We start from the raw sequence: 12,561 nt of genomic DNA, 5'->3' as shown, positions 1-12,561 counted from the left end.
TAGACTTGTATATCTTCACAACAAAGTCCTCTTTAATCTCTTACTTATCCGTCAACACGTGTTTCATCCGGGGAGTGCCCCTGGACTTCCTCAGGACCTTCCAAAATAATATACCCAAAAATGCTATATCAAAAGTCAGCATATACATTACACATCATAACCCATTGTTAATATTATGCCCGTGACTCTATGTCATATAGTGGGAACAAGTTAAATCCTATGACAGAGTATTACTCAAGTTGAGCATGTTACTTTATTCTCAAGTATCCATTTCAAATAGAAGACATAATCTATGTCCTGATTACACCTTACATAGTATTTAAGATTATACATCACATCTGCAATCAAGCAAATTAATTTATAATGAAATTACCCTCACCTAATGTTGTATTTCTTCTACAGTACCTTATCAACTTCAATGAGCATAGATTGTGGCTGAAATTAGATAAGAAAAATTATATTTCTGAACATTGTGTCTTTAATCTTTTCACCAATGTGCATTATAATAATCACTTTTATTTGTAAAGCTCACCTCAATCCTTGTGATATTTTCATCTATACTGTGTGTTATGTGTCAATGTTCAGAAATATAATTTTTCTTATCGAATTACTATGTAAGGTGTAATCAGGACATAGATTATGTCTTCTATTTGAAATGGATACTTGAGAATATATGAACATGCTCAACTTGAGTAATACTCTGTCATAGGATTTAACTTATTCCATTTAGTTTATGGCCAATGGAATACTTACATTGGATTTTAGTATTTGTCACTTTAATATAATTTGTGCTATTTGAACGGTCACTGTTTGGGATTATGCGTATAGATAAGAATGAATGTTTTGCATAGTTCCCACTATATGACAGAGTCACTGGCATAATATTAACAATGGGTTATGATGTGTAATGTATATGCTGACTTTTGATATATCATTTTTGGGTATATTATTTTGGAAGGTCCTGAGGAAGTCCAGGGGCACTCCCCGGATGAAACACGTGTTGACGGACCAGTAAGAGATTAATGAGGACGGATAAGTAAGAGATTAAAGAGGACTTTGTTGTGAAGATATACAAGTCTATCCATGGAATAACAAGTGGAACCTTTTGAGACCGGATTGATTAACATATTTTTTGTTTTTGGAACTATGAACTGGGTATTGTAAAGAATCATAGAAGGAACGTTTAATTTGGGCTGCTGATTTTCAGTTTAATTAAATGCTCATTGATACATATTACGGATTCGAATTCGAAATTGGTTGGTATGATTTTGTGATGTGGAAAATGTCTTTGGGAAAATTCATTAAGATATAGTTGTATATAGTGGTATATGATTATTCATACGTGTGCCTTCACATTTTGAATTAATTATTGGATAACTTTGTGTTATCAATTAGGGCTGTTTTGGTGGTGAAACCCTAGTGTTGAGCACCGTAGTTTATACACAAATAGCAATTAGATTAGGGAGTAGGGGCGCCAATTACTCAAGTTTTCACCCTCTTTTAGTTTTTAGAAAGCTTTGACATTAAATTGACGTACATATCAATGGTCAACGTGAATGAGGTAGGCAATTGGGGATCGAGCTGTGCAGCACAGTAGAGGAAAGGTGAAAAAAGTGGAGGAAAAGAGACTGGGGAGAAGAAGCAACGGGAGTAATCGGAGAGGGTATGGACAGAGAGAAGGTAAAGGGATCAATGGGAAGAAAGGGGAGTAGTTTCACTGGCATGAGTTAAATGTCACTCTTCTATAGTCTTCTCTAACAAGTCAAAGGGGATGAGACTGCACCTGGATGTGGAGAACATATTTGCGTTGTGGCTTCAGGCTCTTAGCTTGCATCGGCGGGGAGATATCCTCCGCACGTGGGGGCAGCAACTGCTCTACAGCACATGGACAGCTGGACCTTGCACTGTGGGCTGCATTCAGACAGACCGAGTTCTACTTCTCTATCAGCTCAGGACAGAGGATTGTGTACAGTGGTAGCTTTGGCAATGCGCTTGGTATTTTTTTCAAGCCTTGCATCTTTGAGGCCACAGTCATACCTGCTGAACCCGGCTTATACAGCCACACTTCTCTTACACTAGAGTGAAACTGAATTTACACAGGGAAAGCTAGTAGGCAATCTCAACATATTCAGCATCTATCAAGGGACTCATGAAAAGTCTCCAGCATAAGAAATCAAATGGGCAGCCCACAGACTGATCTAACAGGGTCAGACACAGACACAATCAACAGAAATGCATTATCAAGGGCTACAAGAAGGGCCGACTTTTCAATCTTTTCTTTTAATTGTGAAAGTCCAGTGCTACATCTTTTGAGAACTTTTCTATTACCATGCTCTAGAAGCCATGAATAATACTGCAGTTATACACCGTAAGAAAGTACACCTCACCATACACAATCGCAAACTTAAGCATATAATGATGTATTTTTAATATCAAGTAGTTATCTGTCACCTGTATTGCCATGTAATAAAAAATGGATTTCTCAAAACCTAGGTAGTGTAAATATATAACTTGCCTACTTCTCATCTAATAGGTCACTAATTACATACCGAACAATATGTGTCAGGAGACGTGGGTCTAGAATCTTAGGATTAGATGATGATCTGTTCAACAACATTATCACCTGTTACCTCACCCAAGCTCAATCAAGAAGGGTAGAGAACCAGACTCTGTGGCTTGTTCTTGGTTGCCATGAGAAACTGTGTTAAAAGCCATGTGTAAAATTCTCCAGCAGGAGATAGACTGTCCCCTACAACGTCTGCAAATGTGTGAATTCTCTTGGTTTTAAAAATAATGGCCTATTTATCAAATGCTATTTCGTGCAATAGAGCAGAGTCAATTATTTGGGTGGCTTAACGGAAATGTGGCACGAACCACAGTAGGACCACACCGCACAATAAGGTGTGACCTGCTTAAGTTTCCTGAATGCCATATTTCAGGAATATCACCTCGTCAAACAATTTTGAAAGACACACTTTGAGGGTTACATATATAAATTGATCGTCTGTGCAAGCCCTCTGCAATTAAGCTCCCACACTGCCCAAAGTTGGCAAGTGAAAAGTAGCCGTCCCATTTGAAGAAGTATCCATTATTACAATGAACCCGGCTTACGAAACATTCAAGATGCCCCACATCAAACAGAATATAAATAATATGCACAACTGGCCATTGGAATAGGTGGATGCAATCGCTCAATAGAAAATATCCACTTTGTAATAATTAAATGCATCATATAGGCATACAATGCTCACTCATTCACACTGCATGAGCCAGTAAGATGATCTAATGGTGCAAGGTTAAAAAATTACTGGAAAAGGCATAATTTTGCTTACCTCCTGGATGTGTTGCTCCAAACGACTGATCAATTTGTTCTATGGTTGGAGCTATTGCCTGAGAGTTAAAATGGACACCACTGAAAAACAAAGACAGTCCTTTCATCCCAATTTCAGATACTTGGTAAGAGTGTAACAATGCCACACTTTAATGATAAAATAGACTAGATTGTGTGTACAGTGTCCCATTGGAGTGCAACATGCATGGCCTCTCCCTGTTCTTCCTGAATAGGGCAAAGTCTATAAAATCTAGTAAGTGAACATGGGGAGGGGTGGTGAGATTTGACATGAGAGTGAGCTTTGCTGATGGTAGTGGTAATAACAGTTACTTTATTGATGTTGTTCAGCATTTATCTAATGATATTTGTTGAGATGTAATGTTGTGATACTGACAGGAAACAAGACACTGCCTCTGCACTCCTGCTGAACCACTGGCTCATTTAAACAAGGACTGGGATATACAGAACGTGTACCTCTAAGTCAGCCAAGGCAACACCTGGATGAATGAACATTAGTAAGCTGAATAGAGCTGTGGGAATGTCTGTTTTGGGTAATGTCCTAGCAAGCAAAACCCAGAAGTAACTATTTTGTGAACAGAAAAGTACATTTCTCTAAGTTAAGACTCCTAATGAAAAAATACAAACTTTCCGTGGTTAAACCTTTAATTTGCAGGCAGAATGCTTTTTTTTGGATTTCAAACCACAAATTAACAACATAACATAGCTTCAATCTATGTCAAATTGCAACTCCAAACAAAAAAAACATAAGACCACGGGCGGGGGACCAGGGTAAGCCCTCATCTTAGATGTCGACAGTTCCCCGCCTGTGGGCTCCTGACACTTGGGACCCCCACTGACTCTTCTGGATTTCCTTTCAAACGCTTAAAAACCTTATGGTCGGCTCTGGCTATCGTTATCTGAAAAGACGTGTTTTGTATTATTTAGCAGCATACTGCCTGATCTAAATGTACTTGTACTGATTTGACTGGTTATTTTAGCATAGGGGACTCTTTACAGATATGTGTTGACACAAATTCACATAACAGGTTTGTTCTGTGACAGATCCTATCAAGAATGCTTCCAGAATTTCTCTGAGTTACTCAAAGACTGTTACTGGGGTTTGTTTTCTGAAATCTTTTGGATATCTCAGCGGCAGCAGTACTACAATAGTGAATACTTCTGCTACCATTAGAAAGAGTAACAGGGGTGACGAAACGCGTTTTGGCTGACGATGTTAAAACATATGCCTTGTGAAGAGCGGATACTTCTACATGTCAATAAAATAATTGAATCTGACCTATTCTCCATGAATCTTTAATTTTAAGGACTTTCAATAATTGGGGACTGAGTGCTATGGTATTTTTCTAATGTATGTAATTACAGTGTAGCTGTTAGAGCTACACTGCCTATGCCTTTTGGTAGAAGGGAATACTATACCCAGGAGCACCGCCCAAAATCCATTGGTTCAGTATTTACCTACCCACTATTACCAAGTATACGAGGAGGTGCAATCAGGGATATCACTACTACCCCCTTGTGTTTGAAGTGTCTTAATGATGTTTGACATAAACAAATTACTTACCTTCTATATAACTCTTTCTGGTGGATACTTTATCTAACTGCAGATTCTCCAACTTTTGAATTTCCCCCAAGCACCAGACTTAATATGAAACTTTCACCAACTGCTTCAGTGTTCCAATAGGTGGCACCATCAGACTCTGTGAAGGCATCATACCACTTCCCAAAGTGATTACACAGAGCCATATGAAGGACAACACCTGAGCACTAATGTCCGTTATCTTTTTCAAAAATATGCATCCTCAGATGTGGAACAACCATTACAGATTGCAAATATTACATGGTTCTGGGACACTTTTAAAACTCAAATTCTTTTCCACAGTACGAGTAGGAGTGAGGGTAGTGAGGAATCTGCGGTTAGAGTATGTCCACCAGACAGGGTTACAGAAGGTAAGAAACTTTCTTTTGACGGACACTTATAACCATAGATTCCTCACCTTTTGAGCCAATACCAATGCAGTATCTCCCAAAGAGGTGGAGTGTCTCAGGAGTGGCCTTAATATCACCAAGTCCTGCAGGAATCAGCAGGCAAAATGGTCCTCTGCGGACTTGAGAACTGAGAGAGTAATATCTGGTTAAGTTGTGAATGGATGCCTCTTAAAAGCCTAGCAGATGTCCAACACTAGAACATTCCTCACCAATGCAATAGTGGCAGCCTTGGCTCTGGTGGAAGATGCCTAATGCCCTTCACAAGGCAGCTTCTTGGCCATAGCATTGCACATTTTTATGCACACAACAGTCCATTTGGACAAGATTGCTTTCTGACCTTTGAAAGCCAACAAAAAGCTGGTCAAGAACTTCATCAAAACACTAGGGCACAGATATGAGCAGACTAGACTCTGTGAATTGCACTGAGAACACTATAAAGATCACCATTCAAATGTGATTTTGCACTTCCTAACATCCAGAAGTACTATGAAGTGGCTCCGCTTGGGACAATTAACCAATGGGCAAATAGAGGAACCCACATTAAAAATGGAATGGTCACATACTGGGTCAGAAAGACTATATACATTCATTACTTAAAGGAATGCTACTATGCAATGATCCCTGCCAGAGAGAGTAAATAAAACATGGAATAAGCTGAATAAAGAAATTAGACGGAAAGAGATTACATCACAGAACTCCACAATCTGGGAGGATGGAGGGGACAAACAAATCTAAAACAACATTCACACCGCAGGGATTTAAGAAATGGGATGACATAGGATCTCAACAAGAAAAGGGCTATAAATGAAAACTGGGGTGTTCTTTTAACCACCTACAAACTGAAAACTAGACGTATGAGCCTTGGTGGGTGGTTAAATTACCAGACGAGATAAGTAACTTCTCTTACATATATTGCTCTCATGATAAACATGCAAAAAGAATAGATCGCCCTTAGGGAAAGATGGCAACAAGATACAGGGGAAACCAAAGACTATATGATGGAAGAGACTATTAGACTCCATTAAGAAATTTCAATTAAAACAGGTTTACATTAATACAATTGAAAGTATCGCACACAACTATACACATTTGAGATGATCAAAGATGATAAATGTCTCCAAGGATGTGGGCAGAGGTTAATCTTTATATGTATTTTATCATTTCAGCTGGCAACATGTTATGCACTGCAATAATTTACAAGCACTAAACGAAACATAGCAGAAACATGGGGAAGTCCAGAACCCCCAAGAATACTGGAATAGGAAAGACACAGTGTATGGCTGCAGAAAAGATAATCTGAGAGGAAAGTGGATGCCTAAAGAAATACCGGTAAAGACCATGATGCTCCTTAGGGGAATGTGGTCGAGAGAAAAGAGTGGAAAATTGACACAATGTCTGGTAAAAAGGAGGCATGCAGGCCTAATGGCAATGAGACAACCTGTCTTATAGTTAACAGCCTCGGAGGACAGCCATGCATTGGCTCAAAGGGGGTGCACATGAAGTGATTGAGACCTAAGTTAAGGCCCCATTGTGGCGTAATAAAGGTTGCAGGAAGAATCATATGAGAGTTCTTTCAGGAAATATATTATAAAAGTCACTTTAAGAACAAATGTTGGTCAGGCAAATGTAAACAGGCTGAAAGGGCAGATAAGTAATATTTAAGGGGTGCCCACAGGGTAAATACAGACACAGCACACCAGATTACTTGGCCTAAAGTGGGTTGACCTGATAGTCCTCACACCAGGACACAAACCTCCCTATAGTGAGCGCAATAATTTGATTTGGTAGGCTAGTGACAAGCTGCCAAAATAACGTTTCCTGCTTCTCCAGGCTTGGGGTGGGGGTCTCAGTTAGTTCTGTTGCTATGCATGGAGGGTGTAGACTGCGGAGACGTGTGCATAGACCTGCCCTGTTGTTGGGACAGAAGGACCTGCTACAGAGGTAGAGTCAGTGGAGGGCGAATGCTGAGCAGGTTGTAATACCACACTCTCCAGACCCAATCTGGGGGGCAACTGTCTTCAGAACTTTTGAAAGATGTGGAAGGAGGGGTAAGGCATAGAGCAAACTGGGGTCCCACAACTTGCACAGAAGAACATACCAGTCCAGATATAATGCATCCATCACGGAGAGCTCTGGGTGTGCAAAGAGAACATGCTGCCATAGGTTAAGTTGGCATCCATCATCCACCACTGAAAGGTTCTGCGGTGTCTCGACGAAAAAATGTGATGCCTCCTGAAAGACAACCCCAGTGCTCAGCCCACTACACAGCTTGCATGTGTCACACATTAAAGTCAAGTGATCCCCAAGAGACTGCTGAAAGGGGAAACACACCTCTTTTTAAGTACAAGAGGTATACTACCTTGGTAGGTGTCTGGAGCACTGGTGGCTACTGCAGCACTCAGCCACAGGGTAACGAGGGTGAATGCTGCATCAAGTTACACGAGTGGTGCATTCAGTTTGACAATAGCCAGCTTTAGGAATATTGTGGCTGGCCTAAGAAAACACAGAGGGTCACAGAAAGAATATTATGGAACTCTATTATAGCAATGCCACCAGGAAAAGGTACAATAGAAAAACTCCAATGCCGACACATACCACCAAAGCAATGAAGGTTGAGACACACTTCCATTGTATTAAGCACCTAGGAGGAAGTTATGCCACGCATGTGACTTTAGGAGCACACAGCACATGCTCATTTTAGTGCCAGAAAGCAGAGGTTCTGGGGAAAACTGCTGATCAAATCAATTGAAAGTGGACAGGATGAAAATCTTTTTTTTTTTTAGTTTTTTAGTTTTTTTACATTTTTAGCGAAAACCGGATGTAATCTATTTGTCGAGAGGAATTATTCTGTTTGGAAGAGCGGAAGGAACTAAAGAAGCAGAGCATAGGCTTAAAGTAAACATTAGACCGAAAAATTGTGAGAGCCACAAAAAAAAAGCTGGGCCACTTTTATTGACCTAGAAAAGTACCTAATTTGAAATAGAGTGCAAAACAACAAAAGCACTGCAGAAGGTAGAAGACGCCGGGGCACATGGATAGAATGTGGACAGGCCTATTGTAAGTACTGAGTCAACCTAGAACTGGAAGATGGTTCAGGGAATTAAAATGCCGCAGCTTACATCTGCAGTTCACAAGCTTGAATTCCAAGGAAGGCCAAATGAGCTCTCCCGCCTTCCAAACAGGATAAGTAAGGTAATATCACGGGTAGGTAGTAGTAGACGATAGGTAAAAGTAACACCTGTTATTTACAACTCTTGGAGAGAGCACACAAGCACTATGAACATTTTATAAAAACAAAGGACGTTATTATTACAGTTTCACGTTTTCAATATCAGGGAGAAGACTTCTGTCGTGGAAAACCAATGATCTGCATGCATGAAGGGATGGGTGTGGCTGGAAGAGGGAACATTTAATTTCCAGCAACAACAAATATACATTTTAAAGTTACTGTACACTTACCAATACTTTAATTTCACTTTAGTCAAGTCATATACTTCAATCACCTGACGAAATGAAAAAAAAAACATGAGTTAAGGGGGTTAGGTTAAGAAATGATTGCTGTACATAAAGGACTGTTTCTGTAGAAAGGTGCGGAGAATAAATTACAAATATACAGGAGGTAAAAAAAGACCAACGTCTAAATATAAAACTTCAATAATAGCTTTAATGGAAAGACATCAAAAGCAGACTAGAGGAGAATCGATAAACCTGATCAGATACACAAATGGCTGGGTGTATCTGGCATTCATTCCAAGCCCTGTGGACATTTAGTGCAGTAATATTTCACCTGTAATGTGCTATACCGCAATGTCCTAAGATTTTGACCTCGGAATGGGGCACAACACATTCTCTAAGGTCACTCTCTTTTCTGAGATATGTAAAACTGAAATGAGGCGTTTACTCACACAATTTGCATCAGGTTACAACTGATCGAAACTGAGCCGGCAACAGGGTAAACGGTGTAACGCTGGGCCTGTGGTACAGAGGGGGCTCCTAACTATTCATCCCCCCACCCCCGAAACCCTTCAGGGATGGCCCCAGGCCAATTAATGGATGAGAGATATGGCTAACGGGGGGGGGGGGGGGGGGGGGGGAGGGGCTCTTCACATTCTGTAAAAAGGACCATCATTTACCGCTATGCCACTGGAAAGGGTGCGCTACTACCATTAAACTGTAATCGCAGAGGCTAAATCACAAAAACAAAAAACAGATATTAATCTGACATGGCAGCAGTCTCCAAAAGGCATCTACGAATGCTCAAGGCCGGTCTCGTTAAGGAACAGGTATTTCTTTGCAACACCGCATAGCAATCTATGCACATCTGTAGGATTTTTGTTTTATTTCTAGCATTACCAGTTTTTGCAAGTGACACACAACTCACAAGGCTCCTTCTACCTCCTTGCCCTGGATATCAACTATACAACTCAAACAGCCCTTTCTACCCCACAGCATATCAACTACGCAACTCCCACGGCTACTTCTACCCCACAGCATATCAATCACACCATGCAGAAAGTTGAAATGTGTGAACCAGAAACCACAATGTTATTACTTCTAACAAAACCCTAGTGTTGGATGGCCATTTATGAATATTCATTGAAGAAAATAACGAGTAAATGATCAGAGAAAAGCAGAGTGAAAAGAAAATATTCAGTGGACTTGTCAAACTCTCGTAGCCCTCAAGCAGCTAGGGAGGAGGTCTCAATGTTTTCTGCTGAATAAAGAGTCCGCTTAAAACACTAAACGTGAAATTACTTTTTCTACACAAAATGGGTACCTGAAAGAGTGGACTTTCATTAAAAAAAAAAAAAAAAAATATATATATATATATATATATATATATATATATATATATATATATTAGAAGGCTAACAAAATAATAACACATTTTTCGAGCTTAGATATCTCACGAAAGACGATGCTGCGCTGTAATTAGGTTAATTTGGGTCAATTTAGCATCACAATCCTCTTTTCCATCTAAACAGGCATTAAGAACGGCATCCATTTCATGTATCCAGGGTATCCGCGAGTCTGTGTGACAATGAAGTTATGACCTGAACAGACAGCTGGAGCCATTACAACTTGATTAGAAGTCCCAAAGCTCCCACTATTGGAGCAGCATAATTTAATATCTCACAGCGGGCACGAGAACTCTGCGTGATACACAGAGCCAATGAAGCAGCCCCCTTGTCTAGAAGGAACTCTTAACCAGGGCCTGGTCCACTGGAGAGCACGAGGCTTCCGACAAGGCCAAGTACAGCAGGAGTGACGCCTCCTGGGGAAGGAGGGGTGTATTTGCGTAAGTTACCATTGCCAAGCTATTAAAAGCGCCTGGAATCGAGGACGTTCTGCTTCAGAACTCCATTAGCATTGTCTCTGGTTTATTGTTTGCATTGGAGGAAACATTTTGCGTAACATTTTACTTGAATAAGGACCGTGTGTCTGGATGAACCCGTGGGAATTAGCACCAAAGTCTTGAAACTGTATGCTTTAGACAAAAAGTGCTTCATCAACATACTGATTTTGCGGATTTGTAGGGGTGACATCATTAAGTGTTGAAAAGTAGCATTAACATCGGTGTTAGTTTCCCGAGTAGTGGTGGAAAAGAGCGCTGTTTTGTCTGGCGGTATCACAAGGAACCACCACCCGTGCATCGTTTCAGCCCAAGATACAATGAAGACCCTTATGTGGTGGCTTAAGAGGGAAGAAAGACGAGGCCTTTAATTCTTCAGCCAAGGCTGAATTCTGGAGTGATGAATCACAGAAACGAAACATCCGCAAAAAGAGAATTGAATACCACCTGAAACGTCAAGTTAAACACTAGTTCATCCGGCCAACATGTTGTCCACATGACAAGCTCCCTAAAGGAAGGGCAGAGACAGCACCTTTTCTGGTGTTGCAAACTCATCCGGCCAGTCTCTTCTCCATTGCCCAGACACAAGCTTCTTATTCTGACACATTCTGCACCTCTACCTCTGCCGCTCTTTTGCTCTACCAGATGAAATGGATATGTAGAACCACACGTATGTGGAGAAAAACCTGTTCCTTCAGTGCACTGCGAGACAGTGTCATACATGCGGTCAATGTTCGCCAGGCAGTTCACGTAGGACTGTTCCTACTGGAGCAGGACAAAGGATGATTTGCAGGTAGTTGGCCCACTTCTGTAATGCTCTACTAAGAAACGATAGTATGAAATGCACCTGGATCAATTACTAGTGTTCAGAGCTATTCAAGCATTTCCATATATCAAATTTTGCTGTCTAAATAAGTGCGTTCTAAGTATTATGGTTATGGACATACGCTTGTTCCTGCTCACTGTGTCACAGGTCCTCATGCTACACAAAACAGCTCTGGGGTGGCTTGTGTTCCATTCTAAGTGGACGTGGGCTGGCAACTGGGGCTGTTCCTAATGCAGCAGGATTTAAACTGATTGTCATGTGGTTGGTCTTATTCTCGAAGAGCACAGACAAGTTAAAAACGATAGCATGGAAGGTGCCCAGAGAATCTGCCAGTGGCTGACATTAATTCAAATATTTCCAGTCAGCACTTTTTGCTGTTTAGCTCCATGCAACTGAGACCTGCAAGTGAAAGGACAAGGACCTTCAAATCTATTGCTAGAGGAGGAGGCGGCTGTCCTCTGTATGGGACAGGGTGAAGACCATAGGGGCGAATGTGAATAAGAAGAATGCAAGACCCACAACTCATACTGCACCAGAGAACTTATATTTAATAACAGCATAATTTACTTACACAAATTTCAAATGGTAGTGTGCATTTAAGGGCCAACTAAGTAGGAATAATTATTGGCATTCTCATTTTTAGGTTGAGCCTAGTCAGCGTGCAAGCACGGTCTCATGATATGTTGCAATCTAGTTCTGTAAGCTTCCACCACGCCCATCACTTTAATCCGTTCCTTGGCCTGCCTTTCAAAATTCCATTGATTTCATAGGTAAATGTTTTACATTTGTCCCGTCTTGAGGCTGCTTTGCTATTGCCTTGGAGACTGACCCTGTTGGATGGATTATTGCACAATCAGCCATATACCTTAGTGTGGCGCACTACTTTTTTCTTTTGCCTCTCCACTTTGTGCTCTTGCCCGTATGTTGTTTTTTTGCTCTTGCTTGCGTTTGGGCACGCCACTGTTTCTTTGTGGTGTCTGCGCTCAAAGGCTGCAAGCTGGAGGGGGTGGCTCTTTTGTATTTTTTTTTTTTAAAGTTTCATAT

General features: G+C 40.8%; 1 protein-coding gene across 2 annotated transcripts in view; it reads right to left on the bottom strand.

The window, feature by feature from the left end:
- The window catches only part of PHAF1 (phagophore assembly factor 1), a 262,744-nt gene that overhangs the window by 114,949 nt on the left and 135,234 nt on the right, over nucleotides 1–12,561 (bottom strand). For both annotated transcript variants that reach the window (XM_069216171.1, XM_069216172.1), the window contains exons 4-5: nucleotides 8,798–8,841; nucleotides 3,333–3,412 (exon numbers count right to left, since the gene is read on the bottom strand). In XM_069216171.1, coding sequence (XP_069072272.1) covers nucleotides 3,333–3,412; nucleotides 8,798–8,841 — 124 coding nt within the window. The remainder of the gene's footprint in view (nucleotides 1–3,332; nucleotides 3,413–8,797; nucleotides 8,842–12,561) is intronic.

Source organism: Pleurodeles waltl, chromosome 12 (genome assembly GCF_031143425.1).
Source record: "Pleurodeles waltl isolate 20211129_DDA chromosome 12, aPleWal1.hap1.20221129, whole genome shotgun sequence".
In the NCBI taxonomy this organism is placed as follows: Eukaryota; Metazoa; Chordata; class Amphibia; order Caudata; family Salamandridae; genus Pleurodeles; species Pleurodeles waltl.
This window is presented reverse-complemented; position numbering and strand designations above follow the sequence as displayed.